The sequence below is a fragment of the Siniperca chuatsi genome, linkage group LG9 (genome assembly GCF_020085105.1).
Source record: "Siniperca chuatsi isolate FFG_IHB_CAS linkage group LG9, ASM2008510v1, whole genome shotgun sequence".
NCBI classification, from domain to species: Eukaryota; Metazoa; Chordata; class Actinopteri; order Centrarchiformes; family Sinipercidae; genus Siniperca; species Siniperca chuatsi.
In genome coordinates this window covers 11,669,646-11,690,746 of record NC_058050.1, presented here as the reverse complement: position 1 = coordinate 11,690,746, position 21,101 = coordinate 11,669,646, and the positions used below count along the sequence as shown (strand labels likewise).

Here is a 21,101-nt window from a genome sequence, read left to right as displayed (position 1 = left end):
GCATGAAGCTTTAAACATTTAATCACATTTGTAATGGCATCTTTCCTCCTACATATTTAACTGTCAAGTCTTTTTTTGACTTTTGTCTTTTCATCTTTTTGTTTTCCTTTCCTGTAGCTACATTCTTTTGGCTTGTCCACTTCCCTATAACTCACTTCTCCTTACGTGCTATCAAACACCAGATTTTCATTGTTGATTTCACATCAATGCCTCTCTCTTTGTTACGTAATGTGCAAAAACAACTGCTGCTTTTGCTATAGCTATAAAAACACACAAGACCTCTCTTCCCCTTTTAAAATGATTTCCTCCTGTTTGCTCAAGGTGATCGATAACCCTGACTGACATGAAACAACAATAGTTCATCCTCAAAGAAATCATTCACCACCTCTGCACCTCTGCTCCACTAAACACTTAACTGTGACACAGTCACCAGCCCTGAGCACTGATTTGTTGGCTGCAGAATCCAGTTGTTCTCGTTGGGCCAGTTGAAGAGGGCAGGGGTGCAGGTGAAAGGAAGAGAGGGAGGGACTGATCCAAGCAAAGAGAAAGAGGAGGAGAAAGCTAACACACAACAATAATGACTGGTGAAACAAAATGGATCCAACCAAGCCCAGGTAAAGTCCATAATCTTATCTATTAAAAAGCATAGCTGGTAGTATGAGAAAGTGAGCGTGTACAATACTTAAAACGAGCATTTTACTCCATATCTTCGCTACAGTAAATCACTTTAATGTTGGAGCTGCTGTGTGGATCCACGCACTGCCCTGGAGCATTTGTTTTGTTGATTTACCAAGATTAGAAAACTACCAGAACTACCAAAATGACTGTTTTTATTGACCCATTATCAATCTTTGAATGGGTTAAAATGTACAGATTGCAATATAATCTAATTTCAGACATCTTTAGTGTGTTACAGTGGGATACAGACTGATTGTAAACATGTATGACACCGTGATGAAAGCACTTGTGTCAGTCCTTGTTGATGTTGATGTTTGACAGTATAGCATGAGCTGATTAGTGCAGTCTACCTGTCTGCAGTGTGTTTGCTTTTGGAATAACTTCTAAAAACTGCATAAATATCATTATGAATACTACTTACAGCTGTAATCCCACACTGCACTTACGGTATGTAGCATTATCTAACAGCAGTGACCCAGCAGTGTATAAAAACTGGCACTTCTCTAATGGCTATATCAGTAAAGGGTGAAATATTTAATTGAGATACAGTAGCTTCCACAGAATGAAGATACATTCTTCACTGTAACTTAAATCTGCAGCAGGACGTTCTGCAAGTTGTGATGATGTTGGATTTGTGGAAACTAATGTCAATTGATTCCTGGAGTTACACAACGACCCGCTCGGCTGTGTAACTAGAGCTGCAGCTATGTGAAACTATTGGTGTCCAGTTAAATCAGCGTCACAGTCTGTAAGATGCAACAGTAATGATTTCTGCTTCTTTGACAGCCTAGTCACCTGACCCACTCCTGGTATTTACTGTGTATGTCTGACAGTCTTTAGAGAGAACCATGAGTATGTGGAGTAGTTTACCTTTTACTATGAAAGCATCCAGTTCAACTGATTTTTTATCATCTGAAGACTCACTTATATTCCCTCACTTTGATTAACAGATATTTTGCTTTTTTGGTTGATGTTATTTAAGTTTTTCTATTTTGTTCTTCTGTTTGTTACTACCTTGTTTAATATTTAATGCTTCTGTTGTGAAGCACTAACTTTTTTTAAAGTGCTATATAAATACATATTAAATTATATCTTAATCTAGTGATTCCCAGCTTTGGGGTCAGGACACGCACAAGAGGTTTCAAGATAAATCTGAGGGGCCGCAAAACAGAATTAGAAAGCAGAAAAACATTCTGCTATATAAAATCATATTTATGTTTTTTCTTGTGAGTTACTGGATGATTTGGAGGCCAGGCCTCTTATGATGAAATATACTTGTGCAATTAAAAATCTGGACATGAAGCCATCCAAATGATCTTACCAATTCCACAATCTGAAGAAATTGAATATGTTAGGTTGTGAACGTTTCATTAAATTTGCTGTTATTAAACTCATCCATAAATGCCTAAATAACCATGCTCCTCAGGTGCCCAGTGACCTGATGGTAACTCTCATGGTTTCTGGCTCAGTAATACAATGCAGTAACTGTAACTGTAAGGTGCCCTTTTGTAAATCTTCATTTGGACCCACAGAGCTCAAACTGGACCATAACTGGGATCATTTTAAACTCAAGTTGAAACTGTTTTTAAAGACTACTACTACTACTCATGTAATCATGAGGGATCTGGTGCTTGTTTTTGAGTTTCATGGTCATTTTATTGTATCATTCTTTGTGTCTTGTGCTGTTTTGTATATATTTTCTTCTTGAGTTTTATGTATTTTAAAGCCAATCTGGTGGCATTGCAAACTAGCTTAGGCCATAAATGCTGTGGTATGTGGCACTGGTTCATGCATTGCTTGTCCCTATAATAAACATTAAATTATAAATAAAACAGCTTTGGTTGAACTGTTCACAACCGGTAGCCACATGTAACTGGTGACAAGCAGACATGCTTTATTTTGAGGGATCAGAGGCCAAAAAGGTTGGGAACCACTGTCTTAAACGATTAACGAAACCCATTGTTTATAATAACTCAGCTTTTTTCTCTTTTATTGCCATCTGTGTTTGTTTGTTTACCTAGCACATATAAAGCTTTAAGTCTAAGTAAACACTTTAAAATTATAACAAAGCAGACAGTGTCCCTCCATTCTGTCTTCCAATCTCTGTGCCTCTCTTGTAAAGCTTTTTCTTGAAACAAACCTTATTTTGGCAATGAGTAACCCTTTGTGTTTATCCTCAGCCTTTCCTCAAAAGCACCACATGTAAACAACAGTGGGGGAAATGAATCACTGATGGAAGAAGCATTTGTGCCGTGGCGAGACGGTGTAGACGGGGAGAGGCAGAGGGACATGGAAACCAGAGAGCCAGAAGCTGTTGATGAGACGACAGCAGCTGCAGAGATAAACAATCACCACAGGGGGTCAGCAGACAAACACAAGTTCAATACGTTTGGCTATCAGGCAAGTGAAATGGGACAGGAATGTGAGGGTGGTGTCAGCCTACTGTGTTGACATTACCAGTGGTGGAAGTACATTTACTCAAGTACTGTAACCTGCTTAAGTGCAGTTATGAGCTACTTGTACTTTACTTGAGTATTTCCATTTTATGCTACTTTATAATTCTACTCCACTACATTTCAGAGAGGGAAATATTTTACTCCACTTTTATATGACATCTGTATTTAGTAGTTATGTTGCAGATTATTTTTCATACTAAAAATATGACTGAAGTTCAAAAACTGATTCATTGTTCAGTGAAAAAAATATCCATCATTGCAGTCTAGAACTGAGTCCTTAAAATTGTATTTTTTCCTTTGAAAAGTGAAGAAATTTCTCAAGAAGAAAATCTGCCAATGTTTTAGGAATATTTTGACCTTGGTTTAACACCAATCAACTTTTTCATTATTCTAGTGCAGCAACAGTCCCTTAAGCTCTCTTGTTTCAAGATACAGACACTCATTAATAAAATATATTTTAAACAAGTTGTTTTTAAATTAAAAACAGGTCGAAATATTCTCACTGCACTGCAAAATAAGGTTTTAGACCTCAATTACAGACATTAATGCCTTTATAAGATTTAAGGTTTTGCAGGAGTTGTTAAAATCAGATCCACCTTGACCAACTACAACTAAAATGCTACTTACACATGAATGCATCAGTGATTAAAATCCTACAATATATGACATTGAAAGGGGCCATTTGTCATTTTACCTAAGTAAGACTTTTACTTGTAATGTAGAATTTATACATTGCATATCAAGTGTCCAAGTGTTAAAAACTAGTAGGAAATACAGAGGAAATGCCAGATGTGTGTTACACTGTCTGGCACTGAATACTGCTTTTGACACCTGTAAAACACAAATCATGGGAACATAAGCATAGTCTAGATTCATTGATCCTCTGGTACTTGCACATGAAAGGCACAACCTGTAAATATAATGCCTGACGGTATTTTCCCTCTCCAGAGGCGGACCAAGCAGAAGGTCGTGACTGACTTTGCAACAGTGACTAAGGGAGCATCTGCAGTAGCCAAACCCAGAGCTGCACTGAGACAGGTCCTGTTCAGCCAGGGAGTGTCTGAGAAGAACCCTGCGTCTGAGGTATTATGTTGTCTCCTGCTCATCACATTACAGCTGACATGCTTAGAAACAGATACAGACTTGCTTTAACCGTGTCCACGCACTCAAACAATGGAAAAAAACTACACCACTACTTGTTCTTCTCCATTGGCATATTTTTAAATGTAATGTATGACCAACAACTGTAGATGATCACTTCAAAGGAATCTGTGATTCATTATGACATAAAACTTTCCATCTTGCAAGCATGTACCTTTGTAACGACTAATGGTCTGTGTTTTTTCTTCCTATCCTTCTACCTTCTTATTTTTGTCCTCCCTGTCTTTAACAACCCCCTCAGGAGCGAGGTCAGCTGGATGTGTTGAAGCAGGATCTGAGGGCATACGCTGTGCCAGTCAGTCTAAAGTGGAGTTGGAAGGAGGAAAGTCAGGGAACCACATTGGAGAAGAACTGGACAGATATAGTGCACTCTCATTCAGTAAGGGCCCTTACAGGATAACTCTGGCAATATTCTGTGTTTTTCTTACTGTCAACAAATCCTATGAAAAGACCAAAACCAACAATGAATTGATCCGACTAACAAGTATTGTCTGTGTATCAAAAGCCTGATGTTTATTCCTCTGTGCCATAGAGCTCCATTGTTGTCCAATGCTACATGAACATGGGCACTGCAGTTTATTTTGAGTCAATCCAACATGCACCATCCTGCTGTTGCAAATACTCACTAGAGCACCAAATCTGCAGCTGAAAATAGTGCCCAACAAATGCACTATTAACTCCTGTTTGAGTAACGTTTGTTAAAACTTTCAGTGCCTAGCTTTTTTAGGGACATTATTTAGCATTTCATAAACATAAATGTACTTTTTCATGACCTGTTTCTAAAGATTTATGACTAATATAGGAATGAATGGGCTTGTGTCTTAGAGCTCCAGACATGCTGGGGAAGTGGGAGAATTGAGAGATTATAGCGCTTTCTTCGTTTCATGGACTTGAAAAAATATAGACTCTCACCATATCTGTTAAATGCTTCTCCTGCACTTACTGTAAAATACCTGCTTTGTATATACATTTTACACATTCTTGAAACATCTCTAATTATAGTCTCCTTTCCCTCCCCCTTCCTCTATCTTTTTCTGTCTTGTTTTAATGGTCAGACGATGTCTAAGATGCAGAGACACCAACAGGAGGCGCTGTGGGAGTTTGTCCATACTGAGCTCACCTACATCAACAAGCTAATTATCGTCAAAGACGTAATATGTCATTGTAGTAGTCTCATTTAAATACAGTATTTCATTTCATATATGTCAGAGCTGAAAAGGGATTTTCCACAGGATGTTTATCAAAGCTGTGTCTGCTTCTCATAGTTGGTTATTGCAGCTCTTGTCAACCTGCACCAGCATGGATTTCTTCTGGAGGTCAGTTCTGTAGTACATGCAGCCTCATCTACACTGGAAACACACAAACCTGCTGCACAACACACTTAATCTGCAGGCCTATTTTCCACTGTTCTGCATACCACTGACATACACTGACTGACACAACAACAACATCCGCTCTGGCTGCTACAGAATACAACACACAAGTGGAAAATGTAGCAACATGTTTCCATTGAGAAGAAGACGAGAGAAAAGCAGGGGAGTTCAACTTTAACACTATGATTTTTATTTTGTTTTAACTTTGTCCGTTGACAGGTGACCCCTGAGCTGCTTTTCTCCAACCTTCCCTCCATCCTCATCGCACACCAGCTGTTCTGGCAGGAGGTGATTTATCCCATGTTACAGGAAGTCCGGAGGACAGGCCAGCCCTTTGACCCCATGAGGTTAGAGGCCGGTTGCCTGCAGGTATGAACTCAGTGTCTGCAACTTTTTTCACATATGCAGTAGAATTCGGTGGACTTCCCCTTTAACTGGAAATTGAAATGCAGGACTGAGTTCATTTGCAAAAATAGTAATCTCCGTTTTTATTTATTTTCCTAAATCATTTTTTTTGTGCACTCTAGAGAATATCAATCAAACTGGTTTTGGTTTATTCATTTTAAGAATGGCGTTTATCTGTATTTGCAAATGAACTCTTCAGATGTAAACGTAATTGTGGTTTTTCACATTTCCATTAAACATCCTCTTCTTTTTGTGCCCAGTTCCATGAGCGCTTCTCTTCCTATCAGCATTATTGTTGGGAGGAAGAAAACAATCTTGAGTTTACACGCAGACAGATGGAGAGCAACCCATATTTCTTTGCTTATGTCCAGGTACAGTAAGCAGCAGAAATCCATATGCACAGTTGTGGACCCTAACCCAAACCCTAAACACTCAGGCATCTGAGGATGAAAGCTCACACACACATACTGAAATACTCACCCACACAAACCCCATTATTACAATGAATTCAGTATAATGACCAACTGTTCTGTTATTAATGTTGGCACCTTGTGGTTTGTGATGTTTTCATAACCTTGTGGACAACCTGTCATAGCCGCTTCCTGACGGGCAACCAATTGACACACCAGCGTCTTCTCCAAATAAGTCAGACTTAACTGCGGTTTAAAGGATTTCTTGTTCTGAGTACAGCACATTTATGGGAATAGTAACTGCAAGACGAATGTGTCCTGCAGCACTTCTCAGACATTTACACCAAGCACCCTACAATTAACAATGCTACAGTATGTTGTGTACAGTACACTACTGTGTGGTGTACTGTGTTTATTCAACACTTGCTTTTTCACTTATGTCATACCATCACATTTGTCAACCTGAGTGGGAGGTGATATTTTTTTGTTTAACAACATTTTACCGGAAAATGGTACATGGTGGGCGTAAAAGGGTCTGCTCATCCAAATCAAACAAAACAAAAACAACTCACTTAACCCTTGTGGTAGTTTTTGTTTTGGTAGATATGGATTTATTTGTCAAGGCTTTGAGATCAGCCACCACTCCAATACTGTGGAGGTGACTGGAAGAATAATGTCTTGGTTAATCAGGGTAATCTATCAAGTTCAGTGCCGAGACAGGGCAACAGAGAAAACGAGGGAGTGGAGCCAATTGCAGACACAGGAGGCAGAACTGGTAGAGTGCAATGGTTTAATAAAGTCAGTGAACAAGGAGTACAGGGGTGGTCAGGCAGGCACAGATCAAAATCAGGAAACGGCAGTCCAAATACAAGTAACAAATCCAATGAGGAGCATGCAGAAAAAGCCAAAGTCCAAATAACCGAGGTAGGAAGTTTAAACATGAGAAACACTGGAAAATGGGCTGGGCCTCAAAGCACACAAACCAGGACGAACTGACACAGAACAAGGGAAGCACACAGACTATGAGGGCAGGATAACTAGACACAAGTGACACAAATTAGGGTGGAGCAAACCATCAAAACTGGAGGGAAAAGCAAACAAAGACAGTCAGTAAAACTACACAAGCAACATGAGGCAGCACACTTACAAAATAAAACAGGAAACAACAAAACCCAAGACCCAAAACCATGACATAATCCATAGACCTCCCTGTGTAAAAACAGTTTTTACTGGGAACTATTTTATATAAAAAATGAAACTGAAAACTCTCCACAGTAAGGATTGTGGATTAACAAGAGTAATTGGGATATTGTTTATGGAGAGATAAATTGATAGTAAGTTTTTTAAATGTAATATTCCAATGCTTTGAGAAGCACAAACAAAATATATTTCAAAACATCAAAAAATAATAACAAAACTATCTGTATGAATAGATACTATTTAGGTTACTGTAGGATGCTATTGGGCACTAATGTGGGTGAACAGACCATTTAAATCATTTCATTCATAGTTTCAAGCCACTATTTTTGTCCTGTCCAGTGGGTGGAGACTCACCCTCAGTGTGAGCGGATGCGGCTCGGGGACATGCAAGCCAAACCCCATCAGAGGATCACGAAGTACCCTCTCTTGCTCAAGGCCGTGCTGAAAACCACCCAGGATCCTCGTGTACAGCACACACTCAGAGGCATGGTGAGAAACGTTTAAATCGCGAAGGGCAATACCATAGCCCTTGCAGGCAGGCAGAAATCTTATATTTCAACATATTAACTGCTTCTTGTTCAAAATTTTCCCATACCATATCCCTAGAGGTATAACTGTAAACCCATTTTAAGGGATATCTGAAATTAAAAACAATATAGTAATTATAGATATTAAGGCCTCCTCTTTCTCTGTCAATATACAGATTTTTGCTACTAACCCTATGCGGCTTGTCTTTTCAGATAAATTCACTAAATATCTTATTGATGTCTTGAAAAAAATGTTTGTCAATAGGGAGGGACACCCTTGAGGTGTCGTTGTAACTGACATGGCTCAGAAGCTACACTATTTGTCACTATTTTTATTTTAGGTGCTGTGTAAAACAGATAAATATAGCTTATAAAATTGACGCCAAACCCAAATCTGTTCAATATCTCAAAAAGATGACCATTCAATGGGGTCAAATGCCTTTTTGTATTTCATCACACTGCAATTACTGGATTGTCTGCCAAATTAGCGTAGTGTATAATATGAAACAATTTCCGCATTTTATCTGAAATCTGCACAGATTTTACAAACCCAGCCTGGTCTTTATGAATGAACTTAGTTAAATGTTCAAGTCTTCTTGCTAAAAGTTTTGTAAATATTTTCCTGTCTAAATTAAGGAGTGAAATAAGAACTTTTAAGTCATCAAAGCTGTTTAATTATTTGTTTTCTGCAGAGCAACAAAACTCACACTAACCATCTTCTTCTTGCTCCTCTCCAGTTATCCAGTATAAACAGTTTTTTGGAGAGTATCAATGACTACCTGAAGTTAAAAGATGAGGAACTCGCTCTCGTGATCTCTGCTCAGAGGGTGGAGGGATACGAGGTGGAGGGAATAAATGAAGAAATTGACAAGGTAAAATGTGATTGTTTTCCTTTAAAGCCTGTATATTTTGTCTATCACAAACTCAGCTGAGATTTTTCTTGCAAATGTACTGGAGTCCAAAAAATATCCTATTCACTCATCAATCAACCTTTTGGGCCCCTGGGCACAGACATGTAAAAGGCCCCCCCACCTCTTCTACACTAGGAGCAAGACACCCGGACTAAAAGAGACACTCTCTTTGCAGTCGTTTTGTGCCTCTTTGTGATCATTTTGCATTTTTTTGTAGTTGCTTTATGTCTCTTTGTAGTTGTTTGATTGATTTTCAGACAAGAAATATTAACACTAATACACAAATATTATCACTTCAGAGGCTCTGGCCGAGGGGCCCCCAGACCATTTGGGCCTCTGGCCCTTTGCCCGGTAGGCCTATTCAGTAATCCATCCGTGTGGAGAGGTACACATAAAAATAATTACGTATTTCAATGATAGCATTGACTGGCAACCTGTCCAGGGTGTGCCCCGCCTCTAGCCCAATATCAGCTGGGATTGGCTCCAGTCCCCTGCGACCCTCTAAACGATAAGCAGTTATATCTAATGGATGGATGGATAATAGCATTTATCATACTGCATTGATACTGTAGTTTTTTTGCTGATAGAAAAAACTATTAGAAAACTACACAAGAAAATATCCAATATAAACAGCATAAAAGAAGGGGCAGTGTTTATCAAAAAAGATAAAAAAAGAAATACAAGCTCTAGGAGTACTATATATCGTACTGTATTTAATATGTACAAAATTAACAATTACAAATTAGGTTAATTGGTTGGTTAATTTAGCTGTAATAATTCAGTGGAATACAGTCTACAAAAATTCCTTTATTACAGCCAAATATGATACAATATTGTTTCTTCCTTCTTTCTTGAAATCTTATAAAGGAGACAGGATGTGAGAGTTCATTCAAGATATTTAGAGTTCAGATGTCAGGCTACAATACTGAACATTATAAATTTCGGCCAAAATAAACCAATATTCACTTCAATATGTTTTGGAAATGATTATTACTCATGACGGATTTCCTTGACAGCATGTCCGAGTGATCTGCCAGTTTGACCTAACATGCCCCATCAGAGGAGTAGGTCCTGAAGTCGTACGTAAGCTGCTGCTGGAGGACAACTTGAAGATTCGGGGGAGAAAAGACAGCAAGGTGAGCAGAGCCAGTGCACTCAGTTACTGTATGTTTAAATCTATCTCTTTAGAACATTGTTGTCATTACTTTTTTTGACTTTCTCGTGTTTCCTTGCACATGGTATGATGCAGCTGGAGGTGGTGGCTCTACTTTTCTCAGATGTGCTTCTAATGACCAAAGTCCAAAAGAAAGGAGAGCGGCTGAAGGTAGTTCGACCTCCTCTGGCTCTCGACAGAACGTATTGCATAGCACTGAAAGATGGCTGTGAGTAACACTTTCTCATGGACAAGATACAAAACAGTTGGATTCTGTGTAAGTATATTATAGACACCATAATCATTTCTCCTCTTCTCTCAGGTTCATTTGTTCTTGTGGAGGTAGGTGAGCTTCGGAGTGCTATGAATGTCTACATATTTGCAGCTAGCACCTCAGAGAACTGCTCCACATGGATCTCCACCATCTACCAGGCGAAGGTAAAAACTGACCAAATCTTTTGAAATTTAACTTGTTGCCATGGTACCAGCGTGGCTCCAGGGTGGCCAATGTCGGTCGATTGTTTGCCCAACACTTTGGTCCGAACTGAAATATGTCAATAACTGTTGGATGGATTGCCATGAAATTTTGTACAGACATTTGTGGTCCTCAGACTGACTTTTCCTCTAGCGCCACTAGCAGTTCAAAGTTTTCACTTATTCATTTAAATATCTTGACCTCTACTGCATAAATTGGCCCTAACATTTGTGCAGTCATGATTCCTAGAGGATGATTCCTAAAGACTTTGGTGATCCCTAGATTTTTCCTCTAACGCCACCATGAGGTTGACATTTTTGGGTCATTTATTGCTATGACATTTGGTACATACATTCATGTCCCCCTCTTGATGGATTGGATTTACTTTGGTGATCCCCTGGCTTCTCCTTTAGCACCATCATCAGGTCAAAATTTCATTTTGTCCAATACTTTTCACCTGCAAAACTAATAATATTCCCATCAGCCTCAGCTGTACTTTGTGTTTAGTGCTAATTAGCATTAGCAAATGTTAGCATGCTAACACGCTAAACTAAGATGGTGAGCATGGTAAACATTATACCATGTAGACTGTAGCATCTTGTTATATGAAACAGAATTACAAATAACATACTAATTCACTGTTTAATGCTTTATTTATTTATTATTCTATGTTACGTTTTCAGGAAACACTGAGGATCCTGAGAGAGACAGAGAGCAACAGACAACTAGAAAACTGGAAAATCCAGCAGCTGGAGGCCAAACCTGTTACAGAAGCCAAGATGGACGATATGGAGACAGAAGAACAACCTCTTGCGAAATTAAGAGAGACTTTTGTGGATGAACTTACTGAGAAATGTATTATCCCCCAGTCAATAAATGGGATGTTGGTGTCTAAAGAAGCAGAGGAACAGTATCAACCTCCAGATGATGTGGCCACAAACAATACATTTGTATCTTTTTCACACTCCCAGCCCAACAACAATAACCGTAAATTAGTGCGGAAGGGCATTGCTGGTAAGCAACAAGCAGTCAAAGGATATGAATGGATAGAAATGGGAGTGAGAGGAGAACACGTTGGGATCCACACAGAGGAAGAAGAGAAAATGGTTGAATCTCTCATGACAAAGAAGCGATGGGTGACCTGGAACCACAGGGTGCAATCTGCCCCTAATCTGTATCATTTCACTCACAGTATTGCAGCTGATCCATTAAGATGCAACACAACTGGACCACATGCTCTCTTACTAGGTGGATATCCAGATGTTGACTACCCAATGAACGAAGATAGTACTTCACAACCTCCTTACCAACCAACAATATCCAGGGAGGGGCCTGAGTTTTTAAGAGTACCAGGAGAAGGAGGAATATCAACAAAGAGAGACTCAGATTCCCAATCTGTGAACCAGGGCTCTAGGAGAAATTCCAGCTACAGCCAGTCTGGAGACGTAGAGACATCTCCAGAGGCTTGGGGTTTCTCCAAAAATTTGAAGTCACCCGTGTTACGGAGGAGGAGGCCAATCAGCAACCATCAGGGCCCCTCTACTCAGTCATCTAGGCAGTTCTTCCAGGGCTCAGGACAGGATTGGTCTTCAAACAACTACGCTTTCTCCAATTCAGACTACACCCTAAATATCAAGAGAAACTCTGTTCCTTCTGACCAAATCTCAGATTCACACCGGGTGCTAAAACTGGGCTCCCTGAAGCAGAAACAAGGAATGTTTTGGAACATGCATGATAGAGTCTCTCCAGACCCCCAAACATTGTCTGAACCTGAGCTGCCTGATCTTAACTTCTATGACAAAAGGCCCAAAATGAAAACCCAAAGGAGTGCCTCCATTCCTAACATCACCATTGAAGGAGGCCATGGACTTCATCTGCACTCCAGTGGTCTGTGCACATTACCCCAGGCAGAAGATACACAATTTCCCCCCTCAGGACATAATCCAAACGGATACCCTTCACCTCTGGAGGGTCTTTTGGAAAGAGCCAAAGACAGAGTGAGGAACAGAGATGGAGTAAAAAGAGAGAGAAATGTGAAAATGGCCAATTTGAGGTCAAGGTATCACCCTCCTTCCCCCTCATTTTCCACCACACCATCACCGTCCCCCAGTGATGGAGACAGAGACACAGAGTGGGAGGAGGAGGTGGAGCTAATGAGGCACAGAGCCCTCACAGTGAGTAAAGGATGGAAGGAGCAGCTGGTGGATGGAGATGAAGATGAGAAGAGGAACAGGTTAGTATGACAAAGTGCCCTTTACTTTCAGATGTTATTCATTGTTCAACTAATTAACATGTTGTCTAGTTAATGCATAGATTTGATTTTGATAGATAACTTAATTAATCCCCAGAGGGAAAAAGGATTTTGTTGCCCATGCACAGTAAAAAACAGAAGAGCCACAACCAGTCACAACAGATGACATATGAACGACATACTCCCACTACAATACTAACACAGAATAACAAACCAACACATTTCCAAGACAGCATTAGTGTAGTTCAGGAGCCCACCAAGCCACAAATTAAAGAGTGAACCAATCAATCCAATTGATCAATTCAAACAAGTGATGCACATACTGTACGAACAATGATATAGGCAATAATTATGAAACTAAAGCTTTAAAAGTATGTCAAAAATACATCCATTATCAGAGAAAACATGCAGATATCACACATCATTCATAAAATTGAAATGTGACTCAAGAGTGGCACATTGTTTTATCTTCCCAATTAGAGAATGACTTTAGCAGTCTCAATCTTTGCATCTCAGAGCAGGCAGAGCCCTGAAAGCTACAGTTTTGTAGAACATTTAATTTTCTAACAGCCCTAGAAACATGCAGAAATATTTGTATTATTATTATTATTTAGGAGTTTATCAGTCTCAGTCTTTGTGCCTCAGAACAGGCACATAACTGGATTGCCAAGAGTAAAGCTCTTGGAAATTTGTAATATTTTTGATCCTGCTGTTAAAGAGCGCACGCTGCGCTTTCTGAATGTACAATGTACAGTGTTAACAAGACAGACAAAGTATGTTTGTTGATTACAGTTCTAATAATAATAATAATCTTTTTTACTTTGTACTTCTCTAAAGAGAAGTTAAAAAGTGATTTACAATATACAAATAAAAATACAAAATACAACAAAAACCACAAGAGGAAAACAAACACAATATAAAATGTCGAACTTTGTTACATCTATTTTTATTTGCCCCTTCACATGAAAGTCAGAGGTCATAATCAGCTACAGAGCAATGTCCCTGGAGCTTATGCTGATTCAGTTTCTTGCTCAAGGACACGTCAGCAAGTTGGACTCATTCCGACAAGAGCCCACGTCCTCTGTTTAAAAGAGGAACTCCACCCTGCTGCTCTATTACTATCACACAATGTGGATGTTCTTCAACATTAAAATAAAGTTTGTGTCACAGCAGATAGTCCACGTTGTCTGTCAGAGTCTCCATTTACTGCCTTTGGTGCAGATCTTTTCATTGGCATCACACGACAGATGTTTTGCTTCTCTAGCTTTAAATAATAGACAGTTAGTATGAATGTCCTCTTAATACTTTGCTCTATGCAGGTTAAATTTATTTGTATTCCCCTTACTTGGAAAATGTATTTTTAAACTGTGAAGTCTTTACTATTGAAATGACTTTTCAGTGTTGCGTAGGCTGGCAATGGACAGACTGTTCTGTGAGAATGGAAACTTAAAATTACCATGTGTTCATGTTTCTAACTACAACACACTGTGTGCAACCGTAAGTCCTAATTAACATGATTGAATTGAATGCATTTTCTATCTCATTTGATAAAACTATATTAAATAGCCAATTTCTAATAATTTAATTAGTCTCCCTATACAATATATTTATGAGAGCATTATTTAAGCTCTTTGTCTATTTTAATGATCTCATGATTTACCATAATTTTACATTTCTGAACACCATGCATAATGTAGTAATTACTCTATTCTGCATGCCAGTACTCCTTTATGTATTTTATACTTTTTGGCTTCTTAAACAGCATTTAGTCCATGCAGTTATAATAATAAAATTACACTGCATTATCCAACTTGAAGCAGAGTGGCAGCTCTTGTAGGAAGAGTGAACCTGAATACATACAGTATTCACTAGTAGGGAAATTACTTGCACAGCAAATGTTATAAAATAATCAGTTTTGACCATCTGTTTCCATCTCTCACTTTCTTTAGTGTTGTCTTTACGGACGGTGTAAATGTGGACTGGTCAGGTTGGTGCTTTGATGATGATGAAGTCATGGATCATTTACACCCTGGAGTTGAGGGGCTTCTGGAGGGCATCAGTCGATCTTTGGCCTTTTTGGATCTCCACAGACTTTCAGAGCAAGAAGATGGGGAGTGTAGTCAGGTGTAGCTGTGAAGCGGCACTACAGAGTCCTGTAGTCACTGAGTGGACCCAAAACTAGAATGCCAATCGACAACCTATTATACAAACTCAAAATTCAGTCCATGACTGTGAACTACAGAGGGACAAATTAACAAGGACAGAAAGCTATTTTATGAAAAGCTGAAGCACACAAAAGAGGAAAAGGACCTTTGCGAACAGAATAAACAAATGTCTTTCTAGTAGTTCACTAAACTTCCAGTTTGCTGTTGACACAAACGTCTTCAATCTGAATTTATGGCTAATAATGATTCTGTAATTAATGTAAAATAATGTAGTTTATTTTTAGAATAATACATACATGTGGTCAGTGTTTTGTGTAAATATATTGAAACATTAGTTTTATAAATTACTGTATATATTATTTATATCAGTAATCATTTTCCCTTCTCATTGACCTGAGAGTTTTAGATTGTATATAACATATTAAATAAAACCCGATTTATTTCTGTTAAATGTACTTTATTTGTGAAACATTTTATTCTCAACATGTAAATATGGAAACAAATTCTCACATACAGAAGAATAATTGAAAACAGTTACAAAGATAATATACAACATTTCAAATTCAGCAACAGTACTGCTACAACGTCTGCTCTGAAAATAATTATATTTGTTGTGCAAACAAAAGTCTCCCAATGTATTGCAGGAATGAAGATCGATCTCACTTCAGTTTAGCGATGTAAGAACTTTCCTGCGATGCCTTTAATGTGTCTTTACTTTTTCACTTGGTTCCTTTCTCTCTCCTCCCGCTCATTGGAGGTGGTGTGAACAATCGTCTCCAGCGCAGGGTACCGAAAGAGCCTTTTCCTCTGTGGAAAAATGAGATGGAAAAATGAAATTGTTTAAATGCGCAACAATGAGTTCACTTCAAGATCTGATGTAGGAATGCACACATACATGTATCTCAATTTCAACAAGTAATTCATGCTCTCTATTTACTTTTTATTACATATTTTTTTGCATATAGCATGACGAATCAGTTAATGAGATACGGCCATTTCTTTCCAGTGAAACTCATGCTAAGCATTTTTTGGAATCAAGTGACTTATCTCGAAACAAAGACAGTAATCCCTCATTTCAAGATTTTGTATCTTTCATGGAAAAAAATATATTAGTAAGAAATTTTGAACTGCCCCCCCCCCAAAAAAAATCACGATTTTCCAATAAAATTGAAAAAAGGGTTAAATGAGTTTTTGAATGACAGTAATTTTCACAGTGCTGTGAAGTACAGGTCTTTACCCTTTGGTGGTTCTTGTACATCTGAGCCAAAATCAGCAGCAGAATAAGGAGGAGAAAGCTGAGACCAACTGTGGCAGCAGTGTTTTGTGAGAGACCTGACGATTTTTGTCCACTCTGACCACCTTTGGGGAAAAACAGTATAAAAACAGTCAGGTAAAGGCACAATATGACATTTTTCATCAATCCAGTATGTTGGAATATTTTGAGTATATTTATTTATAGCATATTATCATACAGCACAAACAGAGACAAATCAAGAGAAGAGAACTTACTCATCAGTTGAATGTGGTATGTTACATTTCCCAAAATGCCCTCTTTCCCGTAGAAACGGCATGCCCATTCGCCCCAGTTGTCCTCGGACACCTTGGTTATACTCAGAGTCTTCCCCTTCTGGATGGACCCAACTGACTGGGTGCCATTGAGGTCATAGACCACATGAACCCACTCATAGTCTATGACCTCGCTCGGGTCCGTCAGTTGGCAGGTCAGCGTCACGGAGCCCGTTTTCTTTGACGGGATGCTGCTGTCAACTGAGAGAAAAACAAGACAATAAAAATGTTTTATTTAGTGTCAATAAATAAAGGCAATAAAAAAGTGGATTTTACTCAAGCTTAAACTAAATCTATGTAAGCTTACTTTTGGCAACGACAAGCTGCATACTTCGAGACAACCGTTGTCCTTCTATGGTCCCAGAGCATCTGTACTTGCCATCATCCTCAAACGCAACCTCTTTCAAACTGGCAGACTTTTCCCAGGGGAGCTGAGAGGACAGCGGGGATGAAGAGAAAGAGGAGGGAAGTTGACCAGGAGCAGGTTCAAAAAGAAACTCAGGTTTCAGTTTATCCCAGACTTGGTTAGAGGGGATTAAACCAGGGGAGAACACACAAGGGAGTGTGACTGCAGATCCCACAGCAGCATACACTTTAGTGTTGTCTTCGGATGGTTGGATGATTCCTGTGAGAAAAAGGGAGTGAAAGAGGAGAGTTTAAGAGCATCTGCCATTAAAAAAGATGAACCAAACAGCTTAATTTCTTAAGATAATTCTACATCTCTTTTGCTCAGAATCGTACCCTTCACAGTCAGCATTGCTGAAGCTCGCCCCTCTATGCCCTTGTAGCCCACGACACAGGTCCAGTTTCCTGTCAGTCTCGCAGTTGCCTTTCCCCTCACAACACTTTTAGCGGTATCTCTGTTTGAGGTGATTCCAGTCTGATGCACAAATGGACTGTTGTTCAACATCCACTGCACAGTGGCTCCGTAAGGCCAAGGAGTCACGTCACAGCTGATTGAAACGTCGTTGCCCCATATGTGACCCGATGGAGAGACAGACACTGTAAAGGATACAGGTAAGGATTAGATTACTGACATATATTACAGATAATTTCTGATATAGATGTACACATAGAGATGTTAACGAAATTAGACCCCTTAGTTCATGGGTATGTTTGCATAAAGTCTGTATTTTATGAAACCGCCATTTAAGTATAGACAATCAAAACATCAGGGATTTCAAGGCTGTGTATAAGTTTCCTACCTTTAATGATTCTGAGCATGACCTCGTTTTTAGTGAACTGGTCTCCATGTTCCACCCTGCAAGAGTACATTCCTCCATCCTCCTCGTTCACGTTGTTGATTTGCAGGCTGTAATCGCCTGTTTCAAACTGGGAGTGGGGGCATTGTGCCCGTTGGATCCCTTTCTGTGACCAGCTAGAACCCCGGTACTGCAGACCGCTCTTTTCCTTTCTCCAAACAGTGCTGTGGAAAGAGGTGTCACAAACAATCCAGCGTCATCAGCATGTAGATACAAGTCTTGAATTTGGTGAAGGGTGGGATTGGAGGGAAATTGAGGGATTTGTAAGTGTTTGGAGCTGGACAAATAAAGTAAAGAGGGGAAAGGACATAGACAAGAGGCATCAAACAAAAAGTTGTCTTACCCTTTGTCGGCTTTACTCCAGATGATGGCGGGGGGCATGGAGGGCGAAGGGCTACATTTGCAGGGTAGTACAGCCTGAGAGCCTGCTTCAGCAAGCACCTCAGTTACCTCACATTGAACCCCTGAGGAAGAAACATGATGAATGTGAAAGAAAAATATATACATCTGATGTATGTTTAATCACCAAAAGATGAAAAACATTGTGGTAAAAAAAATCATAAATTTACCTGTCATAAGAAAGGTAATAACCCCAAAGATGAAACACTCCAACAGCATATTTTTGTTGCTTTTGTTTTTGATTTAAAAAAAATGTCCCTGCTCACAATTCTATCTGCTCTGTTTTTCACTTCCTAAAGTCTGTCTTTCTGTTTGCCTGATGTGTTCTCTGATGTGTGTTTGTGAGTTGGGTTGATGAGGTATATATATGAGCCCGTGGGTGTTCATGGGGGTGGAGTGCTTGGTAGTTCCTCTAATGATCATGTGACTTCAGCTACAAGCTGGGCTTTGATGCGGTCTGTTTGTGTCAGCTTGGAAACTGTAAGACAGAGATATTCATAGGGAGACCCACTTCCTCCCACGGATTCTCTCTAATTCTGTTTCTTGCTTCACATCAAATACATTATGTAAAAATATGTAACATTGTTCAATTTGCAAGCCGAAGCATACACAAGCACAGTATAGTACCATGCACACTACCATCTACAGTAAGACATGCTGTATTTGTACCTCAAAATAAAGTTCCTTTTTAGAAATGCTTCTATGCAATATGAGCAGTAAGCTCAGTAAGCTACAATCATTCTCACACTGCAGTGAATGTTACTTGTTTACAAATCACTTCATGGAAGGTCTAGTTGTTGCTTTGAAACCGAGACAGCAAAACTGCGACGCCACAAAACCCTGTCACTCTTCCGTCACTGCCAGTCACTTATGTTTACAACCACTAGTTAACATCATCATCATCATCACCAGTATCATGAGAACAAGGCCATTCGGTAAAAGGCTATGGTATCTTGTTCTGATGGATATACATGAAAGTGAATCATCCCCTCCATTCTCACTTCTTTGTTTTTCCTTTCGTCAATTCTAATACCACTGGAGCTGCAGTAGAAACAGGCCTACACTGCCAGGCAAAAGTTTGTTTAACAGCCTATATTTTAGCATATTTCATGAAGTGTCAACTGAAGGGATTTGTAGTTAATGGTAAATACTTTAAGATTGGAAAATATAGGTTGAAGTTAACAGAGAAATGTCTTGTCTGGTGCTCTGTTTGTGTCTATATTGGCATAATTGATAGGTTTCTTTATGCTGATTGGTAGCACTTAACTTTAAACCCCCCCCCAGCATTTCTAAGCAGTATATAAACATTTAATACATGGTTTATAACACATGAATATAGTTGTTAGCAGATATAGGTGTTTATTAATGTATTTGTCAACAACTATAACTCCTCCTGTGGGCACCCATTAGTAAATGATGCTATAAACAGATAATGACAATATAGTAAAAAAATAATAATAATAATTTGTAATAATATAAAATATGTCTTCAAAGGAGAAGTTATAATTGTTGATAAATACTGTACATTAAAATGTCCTTATATCTGTGTAAAGCTACATTGTAGTATGTTGTAATGATTTAATTGCAAACTGATTGGAAACATCTCCACTGCATTATCTCACAACAAATGACTGACAGGAATGGTAGGAAAAAAATTTCACATTAAATGTTTATAATTGCTAAATCTGGGGGTTAAAGTGTTACCTTTTTATCAGATTTTTCTTTTTATCTCTGTAGTTTACTTACCTGTATATTACACATCTGTACATACATTCCTGAATTTTACATACCTGTGTGTATATAAATTTACTGTTTGGTTATTCTCAGTACTGATCCATGCAATTCCATTAAAGCATCTTGCTGTATCAATACAAGACAATATACAGTATCTAACAGACTTGCACTAACCAGAATATTATCAGGTTTATATTTAGAGCCAGAGTATAGTCCTAGTTTTACGTTTTAGTTCAGTTTCTAGTTAAGATTTTAGTTATTTATATTTTTATTTTTTAATTTCTTATCTTTGTTCCTCTTTTGTGATTCATGTGTGACTGTCTATTCATCCATCCATCTACCTAGCTGGCATCTTCCAATAATAAAGCACTAATCCCTTATTTAGTGCTTTATTTTCTTAGAATGTGACAAAGATTTGGGTATTTGATTGGACAACATAAGACACTCATGACAGAGAAAAGAAAAACTGATCTTACTGTGACGAATGAAAGATTGCCTTACAGAGAATAAATACATTGATATATTGCAGCTCATGTTTCAGGTGTTTTTGCATTTTTCAATACACAAAGACATTTGTAGAAAAACTGTAATTAAATAGGTTTGGAAAACCTACAGTAAGTACAGCTAGATAGATACATAGATGGATAGACTCTCACAGAGATGGATAGACACACCTGAGAATGTGTGGGTGAAACCACAGAGCTGTTTTTCTTCATCTTGTGGAGACATTTTCCCTGGTAACTGCCATGTGACTGCTGGGTGAGTTATACTGCCTTCAAATTTAAATCACTGTCATATTTGTTTCAGGTTGTGGCTTCAATTTGGTGTTTTCTCACACACCCCCCAAAAAACAAATTCAAAATGTATCTGTGAAGCTCAGTGTTAGGGGCATGTGTGTGTCACTCATTGTGAGGTGGTCTTTCCTAGAGCTGATGTTTAGTCACCTCCACTGTATCTGAATATGAGGTAAAAGTA

At 38.7% G+C, this 21,101-nt stretch overlaps 2 protein-coding genes across 3 annotated transcripts; one reads left to right on the top strand and one right to left on the bottom strand.

Annotated features, from left to right (window-relative positions):
* Positions 1–390: 390 nt before the first annotated feature.
* On the top strand, positions 391–15,620 carry plekhg6 (pleckstrin homology domain containing, family G (with RhoGef domain) member 6). Of its 2 annotated transcripts, XM_044208862.1 has the most exons (15): positions 391–614; positions 2,859–3,078; positions 4,083–4,217; positions 4,537–4,674; positions 5,351–5,446; positions 5,561–5,611; positions 5,888–6,037; positions 6,334–6,444; positions 8,023–8,172; positions 8,948–9,082; positions 10,138–10,257; positions 10,371–10,503; positions 10,597–10,712; positions 11,433–12,982; positions 14,950–15,620. In XM_044208862.1, the coding sequence occupies exons 1-15, from the start codon at positions 595–597 to the stop codon at positions 15,128–15,130; spliced, it is 3,306 nt and encodes a 1,101-aa protein (XP_044064797.1). In that variant the 5' UTR covers positions 391–594; the 3' UTR covers positions 15,131–15,620. The 2 variants fall into 2 exon arrangements, with proteins under 2 accessions (XP_044064797.1, XP_044064799.1); XM_044208864.1 differs by lacking the exon at positions 6,334–6,444 and having other exon boundaries at positions 396–614.
* On the bottom strand, positions 15,373–18,759 carry LOC122882043 (lymphocyte activation gene 3 protein-like). The gene is made up of 8 exons (XM_044209013.1): positions 18,563–18,759; positions 18,337–18,457; positions 17,937–18,157; positions 17,473–17,733; positions 17,039–17,356; positions 16,675–16,932; positions 16,403–16,524; positions 15,373–15,972 (listed from the first exon to the last, which is right to left on the bottom strand). The coding sequence occupies exons 1-8, from the start codon at positions 18,609–18,611 to the stop codon at positions 15,877–15,879; spliced, it is 1,446 nt and encodes a 481-aa protein (XP_044064948.1). The 5' UTR covers positions 18,612–18,759; the 3' UTR covers positions 15,373–15,876.
* Positions 18,760–21,101: the final 2,342 nt, after the last annotated feature.

Excerpts from the sequence above, each read along its gene's own strand:
- plekhg6 (XM_044208862.1), top strand. The coding sequence starts at position 595 with ATGGATCCAACCAAGCCCAG. Across the intron at positions 10,504-10,596 it reads CATAGCACTGAAAGATGGCT|GTTCATTTGTTCTTGTGGAG; the intron begins GTGAGTAACACT and ends CTCTTCTCTCAG. Across the intron at positions 10,713-11,432 it reads CCACCATCTACCAGGCGAAG|GAAACACTGAGGATCCTGAG; the intron begins GTAAAAACTGAC and ends TTACGTTTTCAG.
- LOC122882043 (XM_044209013.1), bottom strand. The coding sequence starts at position 18,611 with ATGCTGTTGGAGTGTTTCATCTTTGGGGTTATTACCTTTCTTATGACA. Across the intron at positions 17,357-17,472 it reads AGCAATGCTGACTGTGAAGG|GAATCATCCAACCATCCGAA; the intron begins GTACGATTCTGA and ends TTTTTCTCACAG. Across the intron at positions 15,973-16,402 it reads TGTACAAGAACCACCAAAGG|AGGAAAAGGCTCTTTCGGTA; the intron begins GTAAAGACCTGT and ends ATTTTTCCACAG.